This window comes from Scyliorhinus torazame, chromosome 19 (assembly GCF_047496885.1).
Source record: "Scyliorhinus torazame isolate Kashiwa2021f chromosome 19, sScyTor2.1, whole genome shotgun sequence".
In the NCBI taxonomy this organism is placed as follows: Eukaryota; Metazoa; Chordata; class Chondrichthyes; order Carcharhiniformes; family Scyliorhinidae; genus Scyliorhinus; species Scyliorhinus torazame.
Genome location: NC_092725.1, coordinates 94,269,161 through 94,296,292, shown reverse-complemented (window position 1 = coordinate 94,296,292; position 27,132 = coordinate 94,269,161). Strand labels below are relative to the sequence as shown.

Sequence of the window (27,132 nt, the reverse complement as noted above, 5' to 3'; positions counted from 1 at the left end):
AACTGCGGCGAGTTCTGCTGGAGATCACAAAGGCACAAAGCAACAGACTGGAAAAGTCCTACTAAAGAATGGATGAAATAAATGCAGTTTTTTCACAACTTCACAGCCACCAAATTATTTTTCAAGCATAGTCAAGCCGTCAGCAAGTCGGCAAAGAAAGATTCCTCATTAGCGATGGGCAATAAACACAGGTCTGGCCAGGTGATGCTCACGTTCCACAAATGAATAAAGAAAGCACCCAGTCACCTATTTTAAACAGCTTTTAATGCAGAAAGGTGTAATTCTCACACTCAAAAGCTTAACTCATCTATCTTAAAAATATTTGCATTTATATAATGTCTTTCACAACCTCAAGATATCCCAAAGCACTTTGCAGTCAATGAAGTGCTCAATGTTACAATGTAGGAAAAAGCAGTAGCCAATGTGCACAGCAAGTTCCCACAAACAGTAATGTGCTAATGATTTCCACACGGACACATTTGTGATTTAAAAAAAAAAAGTGATGTTGGTTGAGGGATATTGGCCAGGACACCAATTCTCCTCTTATTTATTGAAATAGTGCCATGGGAAATCTTTACCTCCACCTGACAGCAGATGGAGCTTGGGTTTAATAGGTCATCTACAAGAAAGCACCTGTGACAGTACAGTGCTCACTCCGTGCTGCACTGGGATTATCAGCCATTTATGTGTCCAGGTCTCTGCAGTGGGACCAACAGCTTCCAACCTCCAAGATAAGAGCATAGAGTCATGGGTGACACTGAACTTCTCTTTCTCAACATATTAGTCTCTGCGTTAGCAGAATCTGAGAGAGACGTCAAGTTTGTGTTAGGAACAGCTTTCTGCAGCTAATTGAAATTCGAAGAAGACTGTAACACTGCAGCGGAAGGGTACGATGGCTTTACTCCAGGTCTGATTATAGCATACCCGACCCTATAGTGGTACTAAGAACAGGTACTGAGTAGCACAGTGGTTAGCACAGTTGCTTCACAGCCCCAGGGTCCCAGGTTCGATTCCCGGCTTGGGTCAGTGTGCGGAGTCTGCACGTTCTCACCATGTCTGCGTGGGTTTCCGGCGGGTGCTCCGGTTTCCTCCCACAGGCCAAAGATGTGCAGGTTAGGTGGATTGCCCATGATAAATTGCCCTTAGTGTCCAAAGAAGGTTAGACTGGGTTACAGGGATAGGGTGGAGGTGCGGGCTTGAGTGGGGTGCTCTTTCCAAGGGCCAGTGCAGACTTGAATGGCCGAATGTCCTCCTTTTGCACTGCAAATTCTATGAAAGCACACTGCCCTCACCTTGTTAACGTACAAAAGTCTAACATTTGTTTTGAACATGTACAAATAAATATTTGTGCCGTTAGCACTGAGTGAAACAATTGGCAAATAGTAAGGTCCCTTAAAGTCTGCGTGTACTCCATTTTATTCCAGTCATGTTTGCACTATTGAAAAAAACAAGAGCGAAAATCAGTGGGGAAGACAGGTTTCAGAACCCTGGGGAATTCTAAGAAAAACAGTCAATGAGCTTTTATTATGAACATTGCTAAAACCAAAGAAAACAACTAAAGGATTTAAAAAAATTTTTTTTTAAATAAAAGGTATAGATAGGCTAAAACTCAACCCACAATTATTTCCAGCTCACAGACAAACACTATATTTATGGGCAGCACCACCATTCTCAAATGAATTAAAAGTAAAATTGAAGATTTGTCTCTGGACACGACAAATGACAAAATTAAAATTGTTGGGACATTGTGACCTTGCTTTTAGCAAACATTTCTTCGCTGTGCTACCTTCTAACTGAATGGCCTCAACAATTTGCTTTAACATAGCTCCTCTAGCGTAGTACAATGCCCCAATTGCTTCATCAGTGTATTAAAGTCGATGAGAAGGAACCTCATAAGGAGCTATTCAGACAGGAGACCAAAAGTTTAACCAAGAGGTCGGTTTTAAGGAGTGTCTTACAAAGACAAGGGTGGCACAGTGGTTAGCAGCACTGCTGCCTCTCAGTTCCAGGGGCCAGGGTTTGATCTGGCCTCGAGTGAATGTGTGGAGCTTGCACTTTCTCCGTGTCCACATGGGTTTCCTCCAGGTGCTCCGGTTTCCTCCCACAGTCCAAGATTGGGTGGTTAAGTGGACTGGCCATGGTAAATTGCCGAGTGCCCAAAAAGGTTAGATGGGGTTACGGGGATAAGGTGGAGGCTTAAGTAGACGGCTCTTTCCAAGGGTGGTGCAGATCAGATGGGCCGAATAGCCTCCTTCTGCACTGTAAATTCTATGATTCTAGACAGGGTTAGGGAGGGAATTCCAGATCTCCGCACCCAGGCAGCTAAAGGCAGTCAAATGGGTGGGAGAGATGAAATTTGGGAATGTACGGGTGCGCCAAGGTCTCAAGAGTTGGAGGGCCAGGAGGAGTTGGGCATAAATTATGCTGCGAGCTGGGAGGAGAGAAGAGTTGCTCTTTTAAAGGGATGGCACAATGGCTGAATGACCTCTTCTGTGCATAGCATTTCATATGATCTTCCATCCACTCACTATTTTACGCTGCCTCCCAGAGGTCAATTCTTAAACTTCAACACGAGACACTGACAGAATGAGTAGCAAACCAGTGGCTTTAGGAGACTACAGAACATTTATAGAATGAACTCTGAAGCCACTTTTATTTTAAGAAAATATCCATGAATCTCTTGCCCCATGTTAAATGAAACATTAAATACAATGAGTATTTGAAGACCAAGAATCGCACATCACCATTTTTATAGTGAAGTTAAAAGCTGGATTAAGTAAACTACGCTCATAAACCTTGCATGCTTTCCTCAACCAAAGCATTAATTCATGTCCAAAAACATACCTCCACTTGAAGGAATGCTTTATTAGTGTTTATATAATCACAAAGTTAATGAACAACTAAAAGACAACTTCCCTTTCCTAGTGCAATAAACCGCAACCCTTTCTATTAAGAGACTAATTAAACAGAAACTAATCTTTTGTCAACCCCACCCCACCCCCCCCACCCACACACACACACAAATATAATATAATAAACACAAACAAACAAAACAGAAGTAAATTCAGAACACAGTGGAGTAAGTGGCTCTTGTACAAATATATTAGAAGACCTCTGAAGTGGCGGGAATCTTTGCTGTGGCTGGTGGATCAGTCTCTTGCAGTAGATTTAAAAAAACAATCAACCATTTTCACTGTCTACATTTCAAGGCTTCAACCAACCTGTAAAAAAACAATGGCAATTCAAATTATTAGAAATGTTATATCGTCACACATTTCCTGCAATCATATCTCATTTATAAATTCCCATGTCCACACTTACAACAAAAACTGCATGTGTGAACTCGCTGTGGTTGTAACTCTGGCTTGAGGAGGGCGACTACAGAGAAACACTGGTGAAACGTGACAGAGCTCCATCATAGATATAGACAGTGGAATTTATGGGCTGAATTCTTTGCTTGCGAGATTATGTTCTCCCACCGGTGATGAATCGCCTGATTTGTGCTTGAGTTGGGAGCGGAAATCCAGAGGCAAGTCACTATCACTTACCATGCAAATTTCTGCATGGCGGGGATCGAGAGGAATTCCCTTACGGATCCATCTATCAGGCTGCCATTTTGAGTGGGCGACCCGATAGCGAGGTCCGGCAGCTACCCCCCCCCCCCCCCCCCCCAAATGCAGTTCTACCCACCCCACCTCAACCATGGGATTCTCTGGGTGCTAAAAGCTTTCTGCAGAGAAAGAGGAAGTGAGAGCACTTAACTGTCCTTGATGTGGTCCAACAGCTGCCAATCATGGCTAGCTGTTTCTAAACTTGTGGTTAGTTTCATAGTAGGCTATTTGAAATCCACTCAAGATTTGCTGATGGCCTTAACAGAGCAACCCCACCGCCCTTTCTTTCCTTCCAGTTCTCCTGAAATGTTAAATGCCCTTGAATATTCAGATCTCTGCCAGTCACTTTGCAACCATATTGCTGTAATGGCTACCATATCATCGTTATTTATTTCTATTTGTGTTATCAATTCATCCATCTTGTTCTGAATGCTGCATGCATCCAGATAGAGTTTAACTGAAGAGCAAGCCGTAGCTTTTGTGTGAATATCTCATCAAAAGATTGCTGCTCTAACAGTGCATCACTCCTCAGTACTGGCACTGAGAGCGTCAGCCGGCCCTATAAACTCAAAGCCCGCAGTGCAGTTTGAACATGTAATCTTCTGACTCACGCCACTGTGCCAACAAAACTGAAAGGTTTCCCGTTGTTATCACAGTATTCATTCAATTACCAATCCATGGCCTCGTCCAGCCCAACGCCTTTGGTTGCAGAGGTCTTGAATATCTGCCACTTCCGATCCTTCATAGCTGGCAAGCCGAGTGCATTGGCCACCTCTGTGGGAGTCATTGCCTGCTCCATATCCTGCTTATTTGCAAAAACAACTAGAACGGCCTTCTTCAGCTCCTCCTCCTGTAAACAAACAGACTGGTTATAACCAATCTCCTCTTATTGGGGCCAAAGGTAGGTAGAAACAAAACAAATGAGACAGATTTCCTGCAGAGGAGAAAAAGGTGTTTAAAGCAGACTAAAAAGAAGAAATCTTTCAGTTCTGAGATTCTGAAATAAAAGTCAACTAGTCCTAAATATCTTCAGGGAATAACCACTCTTCTCATTGCTATGGGTCACTGTAGACCCAATACTGCAGACTGATTGAAGAGGAGGAATTCTTTTCAAGTGGCCAAGGAAGGTTCCTGTCACGAAACCAAGACATCAGTGATTTTTTTTTTTTTTTTTAAAAACACACAGCTGGACAGGATGCAGGAAAGAGAGGTAGCTTTAGAGAAAGAAAGCAAGTGCTCACCATTGGAGACAGATCTCAGAGGCATGACTATTCTTTATGCTTTCCATTTGTTTGGGAATCACTAGAACTCTTGTCAGCCAAGTGCATCATCCAAGATTTTGACTGTAACAATTGTGCGGTCAAATTCAACAGAAAAATTCTAAGAATCTCCAAAATCACATCCAACCTCCAGAAATTTGAATTTAGTTGATTAACTAATCACAATATGCTGGTGGAATGCAGAACGTAAACAAGATAGTAATTAGCCAAGGTGAGATTAAGCTTAGCAGATAAACTCCAGTCAGTCTGAATAGCCCTTGAATCCAAAAAATTGCTTAAGATAACCTTTGCAGCAAAAGTAATAAATTGCCATATTCAAAAACTCTGGCCAATTTTACAGAGTATAAATTCTTGAAGTGTTATTCAAATGTGGGATAGTTTCTAAATAAGAATATGTATTGTATGGTCCCTTGAAGAATCAGGTCATCCCAAAGCACTTTAAGGCCATTGTAGGACTTTGTTTCAAAGTGTAGTCACTGTTGTTATGGATTTAATGCTAATGTAGTACATATTAGAATATCTCAAAATGCTTCCAAGTGAAAATTTACTCTCCACTCCCACCAGAATAATGATGACAATTATACCAAGGTCTTAGAAGACTAGCCCCTATGTTGACATTCTTTTGCCAGCACCCCAAAAATACATCAAGCCCGCAATAGTGGGAGCATAACTCATTATCTGTAACATTAAACTGCCTTTTCCCATTATAGTTGCTTCTGGCCTTCCTGAGAAAGTTCAGCATTTAAAATGTTTTTATTGATGACTTTACACCTGTGCCCCATAGTAGCCCATGTTCATCAGTTACTTCTACAGATTCAGCTTTCACAAGCTTAAATACTACTGGCTATCTAGGCAATCATTTAGATGTTTCAATGAGTCTCGAGAATATTTTTCTTACCTCTAACATGGCAACAAGTTCTGTTTTTGAGATTCCCATTCTATCTTTGTCACAACTGTCCACTACATAGATGACTGCATCTGTGTTGGAGTAATAACAACGCCAGTAAGGCCTGAAAGAGAATTTGCAAAAATACTGAAGTGAAATAATGTCAGTTTTCTAATGGAAAGTAGTTCTATTACAATAAGTCTCCATTTTACGTTTTCCCGTTTTAATGGTCAGTTAATGGGACCGTATAAGTTTTTAATGTTGGGAGTTTGGTTTTAAAGTTGTTTTGTGACAAGTCTGACAAAGTTTCTATATCTGATTGGCACCATTTTGGAGCAGCCTCACCTGCCAACCAACCTTCCCTTTCGCTGACTCTCCAGCTCACTGTTTTTCTGCTCCCTAAACCTACCAGTCACTGCTGATCCTACTCAATGCACATTGGCTTGAGGTGTCTCCTGCTCCCTGACCCTCCAGGTCAGGGCCAACCTTTCCTCTCGCCACCTCTCAAGCTTACTTCCCCCAAATCAAAGCTTCTCTTTTTGCCTTTCGCTACTGATCTCCAGAGCCCTTTCTCAGTGTATTGTGCAAGGGTGGCATGGTAGCACAGAGGTTAGCACTGTTGCTTCACAGCAACAGGAACCCAGGTTTGATTCCCAGCTTGGGTCACTATCTGTGCGGAGTCTGCACCTTCTCCCAGTGTCTGCATGGGTTTCCTCTGGTTGCTCCAGTTTCCTCTCAAGTCCTGAAAGACGTCCTTGTTAGGTGAATTGGACATTCTGAATTCTCCCTCAGTGTACCCGAACAGGCGCCGCCGGAGTGTGGCGACTAGGGGATTTTCACAGTAACTTCATTGCAGTGTTAATGTAAGCCTACTTGTGACACTAATAAAGAATATCTGTATTCCCAGAACTCCATTACTCTACCTTTATAGATACTTATTTTCTGATATGTATATGGCCATCCTATTCTTTCTACTGTTACAACCAGAATTTGAGTGCTCGGCCTGTCTCTAGTTCCATTACTCTGCAGGTCACAACACAAATTATTTCTCCAGCTAGCTATATGAACAAATACGTGATTTACCTACGAATCTCAGAATGACCACTCAATGCCCAGATTTCTTCAATAAGGAACAAATGTATTTGCGTATAAAATCGTTACACTACCCTGGGAAGTGGTCAATTCCAGCCCATGTGGCCCGGAGTCACGACACAAGTGTATTAACCAATAATCCTTATAAAAATTCTGAAAACTTTGGCCCTTGGCTGCCCAATAATTAAAGTCACCAAGTTTGTAAGTTGAAACACAATTAGTTTATAACAAGATTAATGGTGAAATATGCAGCAGATAAAGTTGGTTAATTAATAAGTACCTAACTCCTACTTTATCTTGCCCCCCGGGGGAGAGAGAGAGAGAGAGAGAGAGAGAGAGAGGAAAATAAAACTTAAATGAAAGATAAAAGTCTTTGCTTCAGATGATGGGTCCTTGCAGGCTTTTTCCGCAGTAGCTTGGGAATCATTTGTTTTGCAGCTTGTGCTCTCAATTTTCCTGGTGAGCGTCCCTGTTTCATCAGGCTTTGCTCTTAGTTCAGGGCCTGCCCTCGGGTCCTGTTTTCAGGAATCCAACACCCTCAGGCTTATTGGCGAGTTAACTGAATCTTTTTTGAAGAGGCTTTGCAGTCGTTTTCTGGTGAGGATTTTGGCTGGATCTTTTACCTTTGCTGCCAGAACCAAAAGTGAAACTAAAATGGAACCTTGTGGCTCTAGAAAAACATTCCAGAGGGATAACATCCAATCACCACCTGCTATCAGGCAGAGCACAGCCTTTTGGGCCAATTGATTTCCTGTATTAATCAGAGTCCTCCTCTGTTTTAACTTCACCCTCCAAATTTGGTGTTGTCCGCTAATTCAAAAAATTATATTTCCAGCTGCAAAGCCCAAACTGTTAATGCAACTGGTGACATGGTCTCAGTGTCAATCCTAATCCGACACCACTTCCCACCATTCAACAATCAACAACCTTTAATCTTAAAACACTCTTTTCAGTTTTGAAACACCTTTTCTTATTCGTGGGATGTGAATGTTGCTGACAAGGCCAGCATTTATTGCTCATTCTCAATTACTTTAGACGGTGACGAGTGGATACACCTATTTATTATTCAATCTGCTACTTGTCCCCTGACTCCACATGCTTTGACCTTAAATCAGGAGTGTATTATGTGGAACCTTATTGAAGGCTATTTCTGGCAAACAAATCATTTGTCTCATCAGGCCAAAGATCTAATTTTTGATCAGGTTAATTTACAAAGGGTAATGCTATCAAGGTAAAAAAAAAGTGAACATTTTCATACCGTATACTGGTCTGTCCACCTAAATCCCACACTTGAAACTTAAGGTTCTTGTACGTCACTGTTTCAACATTGAAGCCAATTGCTGCAAGACAAAAATGATTACTGATTTCAGTCACTTTTTATAAACTTTTGTCTGTTTCTACACATTGAGAGATTACACCTGCACTTCTGTCCTTTTAATACTAATTTTCCTTAATTCGATGTTTGTAATCTGTTTAACAAGCAAAACAGTTGACAGACATTCGCACAAGCAAAATACCGGCAGAAATCCAAAATATAGACAGAAATACTGAACAGGTCAAGCAGCATCTGCGAATTCACATTAACTTTCAGGTCAATGACTTTTCAACAGAACTGCCTTTGAGCTGGAAATGTTTTTTTTTTAAAACAAACAATTTTATTGAGGTATTTTAGGCATATAGAAAAAGTGACATTGTACAGTACAAAAAAAGAACAAAGAAAAGTACAGCACAGGAACAGGCCCTTCGGCCCTCCAAGCCCGTGGCGACCATGCTGCCCGACTAAACTAAAATCTTCCTGGGTCCGTATCCCTCTATTCCCATCCTATTCATGTATTTGTCAAGATGCCCCTTAAATGTTACTACTGTCCCTGCTTCCACCACCTCCTCCGGTAGAGAGTTCCAGGCACCCACTACCCTCTTTTGTAAAAAAAAAAACTTGCCTAGTACATCTCCTCTAAACCTTGCCCCTCACACCTTAAACCTATGTCCCCTAGTAACTGACCCCTCTACCCTGGGGAAAAGCCTCTGTCTATCCACTTTGTTTATGCCCCTCATAATTTTGTAGACCTCTACCAGGTCGCCCCTCAACCTCCGTCGTTCCAGTGAGAACAAACAGAGTTTATTCAACCGCTCCTCATAGCTAATGCCCTCCATACCAGGCAACATCCTGGTAAATCTCTTCTGCACCCTCTCTAAAGCCTCCACATGCTTCTGGTAATGTGGCGACCAGAATTGAACACTATACTCCAAGTGTGGCCTAACTAAGGTTCTATACAGCTGCAACATGACTTGCCAATTCTTATACTCAATGCCCCCAATGAAGGCAAGCATGCCGTATGCTTTCTTGACTACCTTCTCCACCTGTGTTGCCCCTTTCAGTGACCGGTGGACCTGTACACCTAAATCTCTCTGACTTTCAATACTCTTGAGGGTTCTACCATTCACTGTATAAGGCACAAGTCAAGGCACAAATTAAACATAGTGCAAACCACAGCTCTGTTCACGCACGGACCTGCCTCAATATTCCCCTACTCTACTCTAGCCACTTCCTCTCTCCCTTCCCTTCTCTCCCTTCCCCCCCACCCCTCCCTTCCCCCCCACCCCTCCCCTCCCTTCCCCCCCACCCCTCCCCTCCCCCCCCAACCCCTCCCCTCCCTTCCCCCCCAACCCCTCCCCTCCCTTCCCCCCCAACCCCTCCCCTCCCTTCCCCCCCAACCCCTCCCCTCCCTTCCCCCCAACCCCTCCCCTCCCTTCCCCCCCAACCCCTCCCCTCCCTTCCCCCCCACCCCTCCCCTCCCTTCCCCCCACCCCTCCCCTCCCTTCCCCCCCACCCCTCCCATCCTTTCCCCCCCACCCTTGCCCTCCCTTGCCCCCCACCCCTCCCCTCCTTTCCCCCCCACCCCTCCCCTCCTTTCCCCCCCACCCCTCCCCTCCTTTCCCCCCCACCCCTCCCCTCCTTCCCCCCCACCCCTCCCCTCCTTTCCCCCCCACCCCTCCCCTCCTTTCCCCCCCACCCCTCCCCCCCTCCCTTCCCCCCTCCCTTCCCACCACTCCCTTCCCCCCCCACCACTCCCTTCCCCCCCTCCACCCCTCCCCTCCCTTCCCCCCACCCCTCCCCTCCCCCCACCCCTCCCCTCCCCCCACCCCTCCCATACCTCCACCCCTCCCCTCCCCATCCCCCCCACCCCTCCCATCCCCCCCACCCCTCCCATCCCCCCCACCCCTCCCATCCCCCCCACCCCTCACACCCCTCCCATCCCCCCCACCCCTCCCATCCCCCCCACCCCTCCCATCCCATCCCCCCCACCCCTCCCATCCCCCACCCCTCCCATCCCCCACCCCTCCCCTCCCTTCCCCCACCCCTCCCCTCCCTTCCCCCACCCCTCCCCTCCCTTCCCCCCACCCCTCCCCTCCCTTCCCCCCCACCCCTCCCCTCCTTCCCCCCCACCCCTCCCCTCCTTCCCCCCCACCCCTCCCCTCCTTCCCCCCCACCCCTCCCCTCCACCCCACCCCTCCCCTCCCTTCCCCCTCCCTTCCCACCACTCCCTTCCCCCCCCACCACTCCCTCCCCTCCCTTCCCCCCACCCCTCCCCTCCCCCCCACCCCTCCCTTCCCACCACCCCTCCCCTCCCCCCTCCCCTCCCCTCCCCCTCCCCTCCCCCTCCCTCCCATCCCCCCACCCCCCCCACCCTCCCCCTCCCCTCCCATCCCCCCCTCCCCTCCCCCCACCCCTCCCCTCCCCCCACCCCTCCCCCCACCCCTCCCCTCCCCCCACCCCTCCCATCCCCCCCACCCCTCCCCTCTCCCCCACCCCTCCCCTCCACCCCTCCCCTCCCACCCCTCGCCTCCCCTCCCACCCTCCCCTCCCACCCCTCGCCTCCCCTCCCCTCCCACCCCTCCCCTCCCTTCCCTTCCCTTCCCCCCACCCCTCCCCTCCCTTCCCCCCACCCCCTCCCCTCCCCCCTCCCCTCCCCCTCCCCTCCCCTCCCCCTCCCCTCCCATCCCCCCCACCCCCCCCACCCCTCCCCCTCCCCTCCCATCCCCCCCTCCCCTCCCCCCACCCCTCCCCTCCCCCCACCCCTCCCATCCCCCCCACCCTCCCCTCTCCCCCACCCCCTCCCCTCCACCCCTCCCCTCCCACCCTCGCCTCCCTCCCCTCCCACCCCTCCCCTCCCCTCCCTTCCCTTCCCCCCCCACCCCTCCCCTCCCTTCCCCCCCACCCCTCCCTCCTTCCCCCCCACCCCTCCCTCCCTTCCCCCCCACCCCTCCCTTCCCCCCCACCCCTCCTTCCCCCCCCACCCCTCCCCTCCCCTCCCCCCACCCCTCCCCTCCCTTCCCCCCACCCCTCCCCTCCCTTCCCCCCCCACCCCTCCCCTCTCTTCCCCCCCCACCCCTCCCCTCTCTTCCCCCCACCCCTCCCCTCTCTTCCCCCCCACCCCTCCCCACCCTTCCCCCCCACCCCTCCCCTCTCTTCCCCCCACCCCTCCCCACCCTTCCCCCCCACCCCTCCCCTCTCTTCCCCCCCCACCCCTCCCCTCTCTTCCCCCCCACCCCTCCCCACCCTTCCCTTCCCCCCCACCCCTCCCCTCCCTTACCCCCCCACCCCTCCCCTCCCTTCCCCCCCCAACCCTCCCCTCCCTTCCCCCCACCCCTCCCTTCCCCCCCACCCTTCCCCCCCACCCCACCCTTCCCCCCCACCCCTCCCTTCCCCCCCACCCTCCCCTCCCTTCCCACCCCACCCCTCCCCTCCCTTCCCCCCCACCCCTCCCCTCTCTTCCCCCCCACCCTCCCCTCTCTTCCCCCCCACCCCTCCCCTCTCTTCCCCCCACCCCTCCCACCTTCCCCCCCACCCCTCCCCTCTCTTCCCCCCACCCCTCCCCACCCTTCCCCCCCACCCCTCCCCTCTCTTCCCCCCCACCCCTCCCCTCTCTTCCCCCCCACCCCTCCCCACCCTTCCCCCCCACCCCTCCCCTCCCTTACCCCCCCACCCCTCCCCTCCCTTTCCCCCCCAACCCTCCCCTCCCTTCCCCCCACCCCTCCCTTCCCCCCCACCCTTCCCCCCCACCCCACCCTTCCCCCCCACCCCTCCCTTCCCCCCACCCCCCCACCCCCCTCCCCTCCCCCTCCTCCCCTCCCCTCCCTTCCCCCCCACCCCCCCTCCCCTCCCTTCCCCCCCACCCCCCCTCCCCTCCCTTCCCCCCCCCCACCCCTCCCCTCCCCCTCCCCCCCCACCCTCCCTCCCCCCTCCACCCCTCCCCTCCACCCCTCCCCCCACCCCTCACCTCCCTCACCTTCCCCCCACCCCTCTTCCCCCCCCCACCCCTCATCCCCCCCCACCCCTCCCCTCCCCCCACCCCTCCCCTCCCTTCCCCCCACCCCTCCCCTCCCTTCCCCCCCACCCCTCCCTCCCTTCCCCCCCCACCCCTCCCCTCTCTTCCCCCCACCCCTCCCCTCTCTTCCCCCCCACCCCCTCCCCTCTCTTCCCCCCCCACCCCTCCCCTCTCTTCCTCCCCCTCCCTTCCCCCCACCCCTCTCTTCCCCCCCACCCCTCCCCTCTCTTCTCTTCCCCCCCACCCCTCCCCTCTCTTCTCTTCCCTCCCACCCCTCCCCTCTCTTCTCTTCCCCCCCACCCCTCCCCTCTCTTCTCTTCCCCCCCACCCCTCCCCTCTCTTCTCTTCCCCCCCCACCCCTCCCCTCTCTTCTCTTCCCCCCCACCCCTCCCCTCTCTTCTCTTCCCCCCCACCCCTCCCCTCTCTTCTCTCCTCCCCCCCACCCCTCCCCTCTCTTCTCTTCCCCCCCACCCCTCCCCTCTCTTCTCTTCCCCCCCCACCCCTCCCCTCTCTCCTCTTCCCCCCCACCCCTCCCCTCTCTCTCTTCTCTTCCCCCCCACCCCTCCCCTCTCTTCTCTTCTCTTCCCCCCCACCCCTCCCCTCTCTTCTCTTCTCTTCCCCCCCACCCCCTCCCCTCTCTTCTCTTCTCTTCCCCCCCACCCCTCCCCTCTCTTCTCTTCCCCCCCACCCCTCCCCTCTCTTCCCCCCCACCCCTCCCCTCTCTTCTCTTCCCCCCCACCCCTCCCCTCTCTTCTCTTCCCCCCCCACCCCTCCCCTCTCCTCTCTTCCCCCCCACCCCTCCCCTCTCCTCTCTTCCCCCCCACCCCTCCCCTCTCTTCTCTTCCCCCCAACCCCTCCCTCTCTTCTCTTCCCCCCCACCCCTCCCCTCTCTTCTCTTCCCCCCCCCACCCCTCCCTCTCTTCTCTTCCCCCCCCCCACCCCTCCCCTCTCTTCTCTTCTCTTCCCCCCCACCCCTCCCCTCTCTTCCCCCCCACCCCTCCCCTCTCTTCCCCCACCCCTTCCCTCCCTTCCGCACCTCCCCTCTCTTCCCCCCCCACCCCTCCCCTCTCTTCCCCCCACCCCTCCCCTCTCTTCCCCCCCACCCCTCCCCTCCCTTCCCCCCACCCCTCCCATTCCTTCCCCCCCACCCCTCCCCTCCCCCACCCACCCCCACCCTTCCCCCCTCCCTTCCCCCCCCCACCCCTCCCCTCTCTTCCCCACCCCTCCCCGCCCCCCCCACCCCCCCTCCCTTCCCACCACTCCCTTCCCCCCCCCACCACTCCCTTCCCCCCCTCCACCCCTCCCCTCCCCCCACCCCTCCCCTCCCCCCACCCTTCCCTTCCCACCACCCCTCCCCCACCCTTCCCTTCCCACCACCCCTCCCCCCACCCCTCCCCTCCCCTCCCATCCCCCCACCCCTCCCATCCCCCACCCCACCCATCCCCCCCACCCCTCCCATCCCCCCCACCCCTCCCATCCCCCCCACCCCTCCATCCCCCCACCCCTCCCATCCCCCCCACCCCTCCCTTCCGCCCCTCCCTTCCCCCCTCCCTCCCTTCCCCCCACCCCGCCCCCCCACCCACCCCTACCCCACCCCCCCACCCACCCCTACCCCACCCCACCCCTCCTCCCTTCCCCCCCACCCCTCCCTTCCCCCCACCCCTCCTCCCTTCCCCCCACCCCTCCTCCCTTCCCCCCACCCCTCCTCCCTTCCCCCCACCCCTCCCTTCCCCCCCACCTCTCCCCTCCCCCCTCCCCCCCACCCCTCCCCCCCTCCCCCCCCCACCCCTCCCCAACCCCCCCCCCTCCCCCCCACCCCTCCCAACCCCACCCCTCCCCCTCCCCCCCACCCCTCCCTCCTTCCCCCCCCACCCCTCCCCTCTCTTCCCCCCCCACCCCTCCCCTCTCTTCCCCCCCCACCCCTCCCCTCTCTTCCCCCCCCACCCCTCCCCCTCTCTTGCCCCCCCCACCCTCCCCTCTCTTGCCCCCCCCACCCCTCCCCTCTCTTGCCCCCCCCACCCCTCCCCTCTCTTGCCCCCCCCACCCCTCCCCTCTCTTGCCCCCCCCACCCCTCCCCTCTCTTGCCCCCCCCACCCCTCCCCTCTCTTGCCCCCCCACCCCTCCCCTCTCTTGCCCCCCCCACCCCTCCCCTCTCTTGCCCCCCCACCCCTCCCCTCTCTTGCCCCCCCACCCCTCCCTTTTTTGCCCCCCCACCCCTCCCCTCTCTGGCCCCCCACCCCTCCCTCTCTGGCCCCCCCACCCCTCCCCTCTCTGGCCCCCCCACCCCTCCCCTCTCTGGCCCCCCCACCCCTCCCCTCTCTGGCCCCCCCACCCCTCCCCTCTCTGGCCCCCCCCACCCCTCCCCTCTCTGGCCCCCCCACCCCTCCCCTCTCTGGCCCCCCCACCCCTCCCCTCTCTGGCCCCCCCACCCCTCCCCTCTCTTGCCCCCCCACCCCTCCCCTCTCTTGCCCCCCCACCCCTCCCCTCTCTTGCCCCCCACCCCTCCCCTCTCTTGCCCCCCCACCCCTCCCCTCTCTTGCCCCCCACCCCTCCCCTCTCTTGCCCCCACCCCTCCCCTCTCTTGCCCTCCCACCCCTCCCCCTCTCTTGCCCTCCCACCCCTCCCCTCTCTTGCCCCCCCACCCCTCCCCTCTTGCCCCCCCCACCCCTCCCCTCTCTTGCCCCCCCCCACCCCTCCCTCTCTTGCCCCCCCCCACCCCTCCCCTCTCTTGCCCCCCCCCCACCCCTCCCCTCTCTTGCCCCCCCCACCCCCTCCCCTCTCTTGCCCCCCACCCCTCCCCTCTCTTGCCCCCCCACCCCTCCTTCTCCCCTCCCCTCCCCCCCACCCCTCCCTTCCCCCCCCAACCCCTCCCTCCCCCCAACCCCTCCCCTCCCTCCCCCCCACCCCTCCCTCCCCCCCACCCTCCCCTCCCTTCCCCCCCACCCCTCCCTTCCCCCCCACCCCTCCCTTGCCCCCCACCCCTCCCTTGCCCCCCACCCCTCCCTTGCCCCCCACCCCTCCCTTGCCCCCCACCCCTCCCTTGCCCCCCACCCCTCCCTTGCCCCCTCACCCTCCCTCCCTTCCCCCCCACCCCTCCCCTCCCACCGTTCCCCCCCCACCCCTCCCTTCCCCCCAACCCCTCCCCTCCCCTCCCCCCCATCCCTCCCCCGTCTTCCCCCCCACCCCTCCCTTCCCCCCTCACCTCCCCTCCTCCCCTCACCTTCCCCCCACCCCTCTTCCCCCCCACCCCTCCCTTCCCCCCCACCCCTCCCTCCCCCCCACCCCTCATCCCCCCCACCCCTCATCCCCCCCACCCCTCCCCTCTCTTCCCCCCCCACCCCTCCCCTCTCTTCCCCCCCCCACCCCTCCCCTCTCTTCCCCCCCCCACCCCTCCCCTCTCTTCCCCCCCCACCCCTCCCCTCTCTTCCCCCCCCACCCCTCCCCTCGCTCCCTTCCCCCCACCCCTCCCCTCTCTTCCCCCCCACCCCTCCCCTCTCTTCTCCCCCCACCCCTCCCCTCTCTTCCCCCCCCACCCCTCTCTTCCCCCCCCACCCCTCCCCTCTCTTCCCCCCCCACCCCTCCCCTCTCTTCCCCCCCCACCCCTCCCCTCTCTTCCCCCCCCACCCCTCCCCTCCCTTCCTTCCCCCCCTCCCCTCCCTTCCCCCCACCCCACCCCTCCCCCCTCCACCCCACCCCTCCCCCCTCCACCCCACCCCTCCCCTCCCCTCCACCCCTCCCTTCCCCCCTCACCTCCCCTCCTCCCCTCACCTTCCCCCCACCCCTCTTCCCCCCCCACCCCTCATCCCCCCACCCCTCCCCTCCCTTCCCCCCACCCCTCCCCTCTCTTCCCCCCCCCCACCCCTGCCCTCTCTTCCCCCCCACCCCTCCCCTCTCTTCCCCCCCACCCCTCCCCTCTCTTCCCCCCCACCCCTCCCCTCTCTTCCCACCCCACCCCTCCCCTCTCTTCCCCCCCCCCACCCCTCCCCTCCCCCCCCACCCCTCCCCTCCCCTCTCTTCCCCCCCTCCCCTCCCCTCTCTTCCCCCCCTCCCCTCCCCTCTCTTCCCCCCCACCCCTCCCCTCTCTTCCCCCCCACCCCTCCCCTCTCTTCCCCCCACCCCTCCCCTCTCTTCCCCCCCACCCCTCCCCTCTCTTCCCCCCACCCCTCCCCTCTCTTCCCCCCCCACCCCTCCCCTCTCTTCCCCCCACCCCTCCCCTCTCTTCCCCCCCACCCCTCCCCTCTCTTCCCCCCCCACCCCTGCCCTCTCTTCCCCCCACCCCTCCCCACTCTTCCCCCCACCCCTCCCCACTCTTCCCCCCACCCCTCCCCACTCTTCCCCCCACCCCTCCCCACTCTTCCCCCCCCCACCCCTCCCCTCTCTTCCCCCCCCCACCCCTCCCCTCTCTTCCCCCCCCCACCCCTCCCCTCCCTCTCTTCCCCCCCACCCCTCCCCTCCCCTCTCTTCCCCCCCCCTCCCCTCTCTTCCCCCCCACCCCTCCCCTCTCTTTCCCCCCCACCCCTCCCCTCTCTTCCCCCCCACCCCTCCCCTCTCTTCCCCCCCACCCCTCCCCTCTCTTCCCCCCCACCCCTCCCTTCCCCCCCACCCCTCCCCTCCCTTCCCCACCCCTCCCCTCCCTTCCCCACCCCTCCCCTCCCTTCCCCCCCACCCCTCCCCTCCCCCCACCCCTTCCCTCCCTTCCCCCCACCCCTCCCCTCCCCCCCCCCACCCTTTCCCCCTCCCTTCCCTTCCCCCCACCCCTCCCCTCTCTTCCCCACCCCTCCCCTCTCTTCCCCCCCCACCCCTCCCCTCTCTTCCCCCCCCACCCCTCCCCTCTCTTCCCCCCCCCACCCCTCCCTTCCCCCCCCACCCCTCCCCTCTCTCTTCCCCCCCCACCCCTCCCCTCTCTCTTCCCCCTCCCCTCTCTTCCCCCCCCACCCCTCCCCTCTCTCTTCCCCCCACCCCTCCCTCTATTCCCCCCCACTCCTCCCCTCTATTCCCCCCCACCCCTCCCCTCTATCCCCCCCTCCACCCCTCCCCTCTATCCCCCCCTCCACCCCTCCCCTCTATCCCCCCCTCCACCCCTCCCCTCTATTCCCCCCCACCCCTCCCCTCCATTCCCCCCCACCCCTCCCCTCTATTCCCCCCACCCCTCCCCTCTATTCCCCCCCACCCCTCCCCTCTATTCCCCCCCACCCCTCCCCTCCCTTCCCACCACCCCTCCCCTCCCTTCCCCCCACCCCTCCCTTCCCCCCACCCCACCCCTCCCTTCCCCCCCACCCCTCTTCCCCCCCACACCCCTCCCCTCTCTTCCCCCCACCCCTCCCCTCCCCCACACCCCTCCCCTCTCTTCCCCCCACACCCCTCCCTTACCCCCCACCCCTCCCCTCCCTTCCCCCCACCCCTCCCTTCCCCCCCACCCCTCTCTTCCCCCCCACCCCTCCCCTCTCTTCCCCCCCACCCTCTCCCCTCTCTTCCCCCCACCCCTCCCCTCTCTTCCCCCCCACCCCTCCCCTCTCTTCCCCCCCAACCCCTCCCCTCTCTTCCCCCCCACCCCTCCCCTCTCTTCCCCCCCACCCCTCCCCTCTCTTCCCCCCCACCCCTCCCCTCTCTTTCCCCCCCACCCCTCCCCTCTCTTCTTCCCCCCCACCCCTCCCTCTCTTCCCCCCCACCCCTCCCCTCTCTTCCCCCCACCCCTCCCTCTCTTCCCCCCCACCCCTCCCCTCTCTTCCCCCCCACCCCTCCCCTCTCTTCCCCCCCACCCCTCCCCCTCTCTTCCCCCCACCCCTCCCTCTCTTCCCCCCCACCCCTCCCCCCTCTTCCCCCCCACCCCTCCCCTCTCTTCCCCCCCACCCCTCCCTCTCTTCCCCCCCACCCCTCCCCTCTCTTCCCCCCCACCCCTCCCCTCTCTCTTCCCCCCCACCCCTCCCCTCTCTTCCCCCCCACCCCTCCCCTCTCTTCCCCCCCACCCCTCCCCTCTCTTCCCCCCCACCCCTCCCCTCTCTTCCCCCCCACCCCTCCCCTCTCTTCCCCCCCACCCCTCCCCTCTCTTCCCCCCCACCCCTGCCCTCTTCCCCCACCCCTGCCCTCTTCCCCCCACCCCTCCCCACTCTTCCCCCCACCCCTCCCCACTCTTCCCCCCACCCCTCCCTCTCTTCCCCCCCCCACCCCTCCCATCCCCCACCCCTCCCCCCTCCCTTCCCCCCCACCCCTCCCCTCCTCCCCCCCACCCCTCCCCTCCTTCCCCCCCACCCCTCCCCTCCTTCCCCCCCACCCCTCCCCTCCACCCCACCCCTCCCCTCCCTTCCCCCCTACCCTCCCCCCCACCCCCGCCCTTCCCCCCCTCCCTTCCCACCACTCCTTCCCCCCCCACCACTCCCTCCCCTCCCTTCCCCCCACCCTCCCCTCCCCTCACCCCTCCCTTCCCACCACCCCTCCCCTCCCCTCCCCTCCCCCTCCCCTCCCCTCCCCCTCCCCCACCCCTCCCATCCCCCCCACCCCTCCCCCTCCCCTCCCATCCCCCCCACCCCTCCCCCTCCCCTCCCCCCACCCCTCCCCCTCCCCCCACCCCTCCCCTCCCCCCACCCCTCCCATCCCCCCACCCCTCCCCTCTCCCCCACCCCTCCCACCCCACCCCTCCCCTCCCTTCCTTCCCCCCCACCCCTCCCCTCCCTTCCCTTCCCCCCCACCCCTCCCCTCCCTTCCCCCCCACCCCTCCCCTCCCTTCCCCCCACCCCTCCCCTCCCTTCCCCCCCACCCCTCCCCTCCCTTCCCCCCCACCCCTCCCCTCTCTTCCCCCCCACCCTTCCCCTCTCTTCCCCCCCACCCCTCCCCACCCTTCCCCCCCCCCACCCCTTCCCCTCCCTTACCCCCCCACCCCTCCCCTCCCTCCCCCCAACCCTCCCCTCCCTTCCCCCCACCCCTCCCTTCCCCCCACCCTTCCCCCCCACCCCTCCCCTCCCACCCCTCCCCTCCCCCCTCCTCCCCTCCCCTCCCTTCCCCCCCACCCCCCCTCCCCTCCCCCTCCTCCCCTCCCCTCCCTTCCCCCCCACCCCCCCTCCCCTCCCTTCCCCCCCCCCACCCCTCCCCTCCCCCTCCCCCTCCCCCCCACCCCTCCCCCCCTCCCTCCACCCTCCCCCACCCCTCACCTCCCCTCACCCTTCCCCCCACGCCTCTTCCCCCCCCCACCCCTCATCCCCCCCACCCCTCCCCTCCCCCCCCACCCCTCCCCTCCCTTCCCCCCCACCCCTCCCCTCCCTTCCCCCCCCACCCCTCCCCTCTCTCCCCCCCCACCCCTCCCTCTCTTCCCCCCCCACCCCTCCCCTCTCTTCCTCCCCCTCCCTTCCCCCCACCCCTCTCTTCCCCCCCACCCCTCCCCTCTCTTCTCTTCCCCCCCACCCCTCCCCTCTCTTCTCTTCCCCCCACCACTCCCTCTCTTCTCTTCCCCCCCACCCCTCCCCTCTCTTCTCTTCCCCCCCACCCCTCCCCTCTCTTCTCTTCCCCCCCACCCCTCCCCTCTCTCTTCTCTTCCCCCCCACCCCTCCCCTCTCTTCTCTTCTCTTCCCCCCCACCCCTCCCCTCTCTTCTCTTCTCTTCCCCCCCACCCCTCCCCTCTCTTCTCTTCTCTTCCCCCCCACCCCTCCCCTCTCTTCTCTTCTCTTCCCCCCCACCCCTCCCCTCTCTTCTCTTCTCTTCCCCCCCACCCCTCCCCTCTCTTCTCTTCTCTTCCCCCCCACCCCTCCCCTCTCTTCTCTTCTCTTCCCCCCCACCCCTCCCCTCTCTTCTCTTCTCTTCCCCCCCACCCCTCCCCTCTCTTCTCTTCTCTTCCCCCCCACCCCTCCCCTCTCTTCTCTTCTCTTCCCCCCCACCCCTCCCCTCTCTTCTCTTCTCTTCCCCCCCACCCCTCCCCTCCTCTTCTCTTCTCTTCCCCCCCACCCCTCCCCTCTCTTCTCTTCCCCCCACCCCTCCCCTCTCTTCTCTTCCCCCCCACCCCTCCCCTCTCTTCTCTTCCCCCCCACCCCTCCCCTCTCTTCTCTTCCCCCCCACCCCACCCCTCCCCTCTCTTCTCTTCCCCCCCACCCCTCCCCTCTCTTCTCTTCCCCCCCACCCCTCCCCTCTCTTCTCTTCCCCCCCACCCCTCCCCTCTCTTCTCTTCCCCCCACCCCTCCCCTCTCTTCTCTTCCCCCCCACCCCTCCCCTCTCTTCTCTTCCCCCCCACCCCTCCCCTCTCTTCTCTTCCCCCCCACCCCTCCCCTCTCTTCTCTTCCCCCCCACCCCTCCCCTCTCTTCTCTTCCCCCCCACCCCTCCCCTCTCTTCTCTTCCCCCCCACCCCTCCCCTCTCTTCTCTTCCCCCCCACCCCTCCCCTCTCTTCTCTTCCCCCCCACCCCTCCCCTCTCTTCTCTTCCCCCCCCACCCCTCCCCTCTCTTCTCTTCCCCCCCACCCCTCCCCTCTCTTCCCCCCCACCCCTCCCCTCTCTTCCCCCCACCCCTTCCCTCCCTTCCGCACCACCCCTCTCTTCCCCCCCACCCCTCCCTCTCTTCCCCCCCACCCCTCCCCTCTCTTCCCCCCCACCCCTCCCCTCCCTTCCCCCCCACCCCTCCCATTCCTTCCCCCCACCCCTCCCCTCCCCCCACCCACCCCCACCCTTCCCCCCTCCCTTCCCCCCCCCCACCCCTCCCCTCTCTTCCCCACCCCTCCCCGCCCCCCCCACCCCCCCTCCCTTCCCACCACTCCCTTCCCCCCCCACCACTCCCTTCCCCCCCTCCACCCCTCCCCTCCCCCCACCCTCCCCTCCCCCCACCCTTCCCTTCCCACCACCCCTCCCCCCACCCTTCCCTTCCCACCCTACCCCTCCCCCACCCCTCCCCTCCCATCCCCCACCCCTCCCATCCCCCACCCCTCCCATCCCCCCACCCCTCCCATCCCCCCCACCCCTCCCATCCCCCCCACCCCTCCCATCCCCCCACCCCTCCCATCCCCCCACCCCTCCCATCCCCCCCACCCCTCCCATCCCCCCCACCCCTCCCTTCCCCCCCACCCCTCCCTTCCCCCCTCCCCTCCCTTCCCCCCCACCCCGCCCCCCCACCCACCCCTACCCCACCCCACCCCCCCACCCACCCCTACCCCACCCCACCCCTCCTCCCTTCCCCCCCACCCCTCCCTTCCCCCCACCCCTCCTCCCTTCCCCCCACCCCTCCCTTCCCCCCCACCCCTCCCCTCCCCCCTCCCCCCCACCCCTCACCAACCCCCCCCTCCCCCCTCCCCCCCACCCCTCCCCAACCCCCCCACCCCACCCCTCCCCTCCCCCCCACCCCTCCCCTCCCTTCCCCCCCCACCCCTCCCCTCTTCCCCCCCACCCCTCCCCTCTCTTCCCCCCCCCACCCCTCCCCTCTCTTGCCCCCCCACCCCTCCCCTCTCTTGCCCCCCCCACCCCTCCCCTCTCTTGCCCCCCCACCCCTCCCCTCTCTTGCCCCCCCCACCCCTCCCCTCTCTTGCCCCCCCCACCCCTCCCCTCTCTTGCCCCCCCCACCCCTCCCCTCTCTTGCCCCCCCCACCCCTCCCCTCTCTTGCCCCCCCCCACCCCTCCCCTCTCTGGCCCCCCCACCCCTCCCCTCTCTGGCCCCCCCACCCCTCCCCTCTCTGGCCCCCCCACCCCTCCCCTCTCTTGCCCCCCCACCCCTCCCCTCTCTTGCCCCCCCACCCCTCCCCTCTCTTGCCCCCCCACCCCTCCCCTCTCTTGCCCCCCCACCCCTCCCCTCTCTTGCCCCCCCACCCCTCCCCTCTCTTCCCCCCCCACCCCCTCCCCTCTCTTCCCCCCCACCCCTCCCCACCCTTCCCCCCCACCCCTCCCCTCCCTTACCCCCCCATCCCTCCCCTCCCTTCCCCCCACCCCTCCCTTCCCCCCACCCCTCCCTTCCCCCCCACCCTTCCCCCCCCACCCCTCCCCTCCCCCCTCCTCCCCCTCCCCTCCCTTCCCCCCCACCCCCCCTCCCCTCCCCCCTCCTCCCCTCCCCTCCCTTCCCCCCCACCCCCCCTCCCCTCCCCCCTCCTCCCCCTCCCCTCCCCCCACCCCCCCCCTCCCCTCCCTTCCCCCCCCCACCCCTCCCCTCCCCCTCCCCCTCCCCCCCACCCCTCCCCCCCTCCCCTCCACCCCTCCCCCCACCCCTCACCTCCCCTCACCTTCCCCCCACCCCTCTTCCCCCCCCCACCCCTCCCCTCTCTTCTCTTCCCCCCCACCCTCCCCTCTCTTCTCTTCCCCCCCACCCCTCCCCTCTCTTCTCTTCCCCCCCACCCCTCCCCTCTCTTCTATTCCCCCCCACCCCTCCCCTCTCTTCCTCCCCCTCCCTTCCCCCCACCCCTCTCTTCCCCCCCACCCCTCCCCTCTCTTCTCTTCCCCCCCCACCCCTCCCCTCTCTTCTCTTCCCCCCCACCCCCTCCCCTCTCTTCTCTTCCCCCCCACCCCTCCCCTCTCTTCTCTTCTCTTCCCCCCCACCCCTCCCCTCTCTTCTCTTCTCTTCCCCCCCACCCCTCCCCTCTCTTCTCTTCTCTTCCCCCCCACCCCTCCCCTCTCTTCTCTTCTCTTCCCCCCCACCCCTCCCCTCTCTTCTCTTCTCTTCCCCCCCACCCCTCCCCTCTCTTCTCTTCTCTTCCCCCCCACCCCTCCCTCTCTTCTCTTCTCTTCCCCCCCACCCCTCCCCTCTCTTCTCTTCTCTTCCCCCCCACCCCTCCCCTCTCTTCTCTTCTCTTCCCCCCCACCCCTCCCCCTCTCTTCCCCCCCACCCCTCCCCTCTCTTCTCTTCTCTTCCCCCCACCCCTCCCCTCTCTTCTCTTCCCCCCCACCCCTCCCCTCTCTTCTCTTCCCCCCACCCCTCCCCTCTCTTCTCTTCCCCCCCACCCCTCCCCTCTCTTCTCTTCCCCCCCACCCCTCCCCTCTCTTCTCTTCCCCCCCACCCCTCCCCTCTCTTCTCTTCCCCCCCACCCCTCCCCTCTCTTCTCTTCCCCCCCACCCCTCCCCTCTCTTCTCTTCCCCCCCACCCCCTCCCCTCTCTTCTCTTCCCCCCCACCCCCACCCCTCCCCTCTCTTCTCTTCCCCCCCCACCCCTCCCCTCTCTTCTCTTCCCCCCCACCCCTCCCCTCTCTTCTCTTCCCCCCCACCCCTCCCCTCTCTTCTCTTCCCCCCCACCCCTCCCCTCTCTTCTCTTCCCCCCCACCCCTCCCCTCTCTTCTCTTCCCCCCCACCCCTCCCCTCTCTTCCCTTCCCCCCACCCCTCCCCTCTCTTCTCTTCCCCCCCACCCCTCCCCTCTCTTCTCTTCCCCCCCACCCCTCCCCTCTCTTCTCTTCCCCCCCACCCCTCCCCTCTCTTCTCTTCCCCCCCCACCCCTCCCCTCTCTTCTCTTCCCCCCCACCCCTCCCCTCTCTTCCCCCCCACCCCTCCCCTCTCTTCCCCCCCACCCCTCCCCTCTCTTCCCCCCCACCCCTTCCCTCCCTTCCGCACCACCCCTCTCTTCCCCCCCACCCCTCTCTTCCCCCCCACCCCTCCCCTCTCTTCCCCCCCACCCCTCCCCTCCCTTCCCCCCCACCCCTCCCATTCTTCCCCCCCACCCCTCCCCTCCCCCCACCCACCCCCACCCTTCCCCCCTCCCTTCCCCCCCCACCCCTCCCCTCTCTTCCCCACCCCTCCCCGCCCCCCCCACCCCCCCTCCCTTCCCACCACTCCCTTCCCCCCCCACCACTCCCTTCCCCCCCTCCACCCCTCCCCTCCCCCCACCCCTCCCCTCCCCCCACCCTTCCTTCCCACCACCCCTCCCCCACCCTTCCCTTCCCACCCTACCCCTCCCCCCACCCCTCCCCTCCCCTCCCATCCCCCCACCCCTCCCATCCCCCACCCCTCCCATCCCCCCACCCCTCCCATCCCCCCCACCCCTCCCATCCCCCCACCCCTCCCATCCCCCCCACCCCTCCCATCCCCCCCACCCCTCCCTTCCCCCCACCCCTCCCATCCCCCCCACCCCTCCCTTCCCCCCCACCCCTCCCTTCCCCCCACCCCTCCCTTCCCCCCACCCCTCCCTTCCCCCCTCCCCTCCCTTCCCCCCCACCCCGCCCCCCCACCCACCCCTACCCCACCCCACCCCCCCACCCACCCCTACCCCACCCCACCCCTCCTCCCTTCCCCCCACCCCTCCCTTCCCCCCACCCCTCCTCCCTTCCCCCCACCCCTCCCTCCCCCCCACCCCTCCCCTCCCCCCTCCCCCCCACCCCTCACCAACCCCCCCCTCCCCCCTCCCCCCCACCCCTCCCCAACCCCCCCACCCCACCCCTCCCCTCCCCCCCCACCCCTCCCCTCCCTTCCCCCCCACCCCTCCCCTCTCTTCCCCCCCCACCCCTCCCCTCTCTTGCCCCCCCCACCCCTCCCCTCTCTTGCCCCCCCCACCCCTCCCCTCTCTTTGCCCCCCCCACCCCTCCCCTCTCTTGCCCCCCCCACCCCTCCCCTCTCTTGCCCCCCCCACCCCTCCCCTCTCTTGCCCCCCCCACCCCTCCCCTCTCTTGCCCCCCCCACCCCTCCCCTCTCTTGCCCCCCCACCCCTCCCCTCTCTGGCCCCCCACCCCTCCCCTCTCTGGCCCCCCCACCCCTCCCCTCTCTGGCCCCCCCACCCCTCCCCTCTCTGGCCCCCCCCACCCCTCCCCTCTCTGGCCCCCCCACCCCTCCCCTCTCTTGCCCCCCCCACCCCTCCCCTCTCTTGCCCCCCCACCCCTCCCCTCTTGCCCCCCCCACCCCTCCCCTCTTGCCCCCCCACCCCTCCCCTCTCTTGCCCCCCCCACCCCTCCCCTCTCTTGCCCTTCCACCCCTCCCCTCTCTTGCCCCCCCACCCCTCCCCTCTCTTTGCCCCCCCCACCCCTCCCCTCTCTTGCCCCCCCCACCCCTCCCCTCTCTTGCCCCCCCCCACCCCTCCCCTCTCTTGCCCCCCCCACCCCTCCCCTCTCTTGCCCCCCCCACCCCTCCCCTCTCTTGCCCCCCCCACCCCTCCTTCTCTTCCCCCCCACCCCTCCCCTCCCCCCCACCCCTCCCCTTCCCCCCCCAACCCCTCCCTCCCCCCAACCCCACCCCTCCCTCCCCCCCACCCCTCCCCTCCCTTCCCCCCACCCCTCCCTTCCCCCCCACCCCTCCCTTCCCCCCACCCCTCCCTTCCCCCCCACCCCTCCCTTCCCCCCACCCCTCCCCTCCCACCCCACCCCTCCCCTCCCACCCTTCCCCCCCCCACCCCTCCCTTCCCCTCCCCCCACCCCTCCCTTCCCCCCAACCCCTCCCCTCCCCTCCCCCCCATCCCTCCCCCGTCTTCCCCCCCACCCCTTCCCTCCCCCTCACCTCCCCTCACCTTCCCCCCACCCCTCTTCCCCCCCACCCCTCCCTTCCCCCCCACCCCTCCCTTCCCCCCCACCCCTCCCTTCCCCCCCACCCCTCCCTTCCCCCCCACCCCTCCCTTCCCCCCCACCCCTCATCCCCCCCACCCCTCATCCCCCCCACCCCTCCCCTCTCTTCCCCCCCCACCCCTCTCCCCTCTTCCCCCCCCCACCCCTCCCCTCTTCCCCCCCCACCCCTCCCTCTCTTCCCCCCCCACCCCTCCCCTCGCTCCTTCCCCCCCACCCCTCCCCTCTCTTCCCCCCCACCCCTCCCCTCTCTTCTCCCCCACCCCTCCCCTCTCTTCCCCCCCCACCCCTCCCCTCTCTTCCCCCCCCACCCCTCCCCTCTCTTCCCCCCCCACCCCTCCCCTCTCTTCCCCCCCCACCCCTCCCCTCTCTTCCCCCCCCACCCCTCCCCTCTCTTCCCCCCCCACCCCTCCCCTCCCTTCCCCCCCTCCCCTCCCTTCCCCCCACCCCACCCCCCTCCACCCCACCCCTCCCCCTCCACCCCACCCCTCCCCTCCCCTCCACCCCTCCCTTCCCCCTCACCTCCCCTCCTGCCCCTCACCTTCCCCCCACCCCTCTCCCCCCCACCCCTCATTCCCCCCCACCCCTCCCCTCCCTTCCCCCACCCCTCCCCTCTCTTCCCCCCACCCCTCCCCTCTCTTCCCCCCCCCACCCCTGCCCTCTCTTCCCCCCACCCCTCCCCTCTCTTCCCCCCCACCCCTCCCCTCTCTTCCCCCCCACCCCTCCCCTCTCTCCCCCCACCGCTCCCCTCTCTGTCCCCCCCACCCCTCCCTCTCTCTTCCCCCCCCCACCCCTCCCCTCTCTTCCCCCCCACCCCTCCCTCCCCCCCCACCCTCCCTCTCTTCCCCCCCCACCCCTCCCCTCTCTTCCCCCCCACCCCTCCCCTCTCTTCCCCCCCACCCCTCCCCTCTCTTCCCCCCCACCCCTCCCCTCTCTTCCCCCCACCCTTCCCCTCTCTTCCCCCCCACCCCTCCCCTCTCTTCCCCCCCACCCCTCCCCTCTCTTCCCCCCACCCCTCCCCTCTCTTCCCCCCCCACCCCTCCCTCTCTTCCCCCCCCACCCTCCCCTCTCTTCCCCCCCACCCCTCCCCTCTCTTCCCCCCCACCCCTCCCCTCTCTTCCCCCCCACCCCTCCCCTCTCTTCCCCCCCACCCCTCCCCTCTCTTCCTTCCCCCCACCCCTCCCCACTCTTCCCCCCACCCCTCCCACTTTCCCCCCACCCCTCCCACTCTTCCCCCCACCCTCCCACTCTCCCCCCACCCCTCCCCTCTCTTCCCCCCCCCACCCCTCCCCTCTCTTCCCCCCCCCCACCCCTCCCCTCCCTCTCTTCCCCCCCACCCCTCCCCTCTCTTCCCCCACCCCTCCCCTCTCTTCCCCCCCACCCCTCCCCTCTCTTCTCCCCCCCACCCCTCCCTTCTCCCCCCCACCCCCTCCCCTCTCCTTCCCCCACCCCTCCCTCCCCCCCCCCACCCTTTCCCCCTCCCTTCCCTTCCCCCCCACCCCTCCCC

At 63.2% G+C, this 27,132-nt stretch overlaps 1 protein-coding gene across 1 annotated transcript in view; it reads right to left on the bottom strand.

Moving 5' to 3' along the window:
- Nucleotides 1-247: 247 nt before the first annotated feature.
- The window catches only part of arl1 (ADP-ribosylation factor-like 1), a 51,640-nt gene continuing 24,755 nt past the window's right edge, over nt 248-27,132 (bottom strand). The window contains exons 3-6 of the mRNA XM_072484806.1: nt 8,128-8,209; nt 5,790-5,901; nt 4,283-4,461; nt 248-3,221 (exon numbers count right to left, since the gene is read on the bottom strand). Coding sequence (XP_072340907.1) covers nt 3,191-3,221; nt 4,283-4,461; nt 5,790-5,901; nt 8,128-8,209 — 404 coding nt within the window. The 3' untranslated portion in view covers nt 248-3,190. The remainder of the gene's footprint in view (nt 3,222-4,282; nt 4,462-5,789; nt 5,902-8,127; nt 8,210-27,132) is intronic.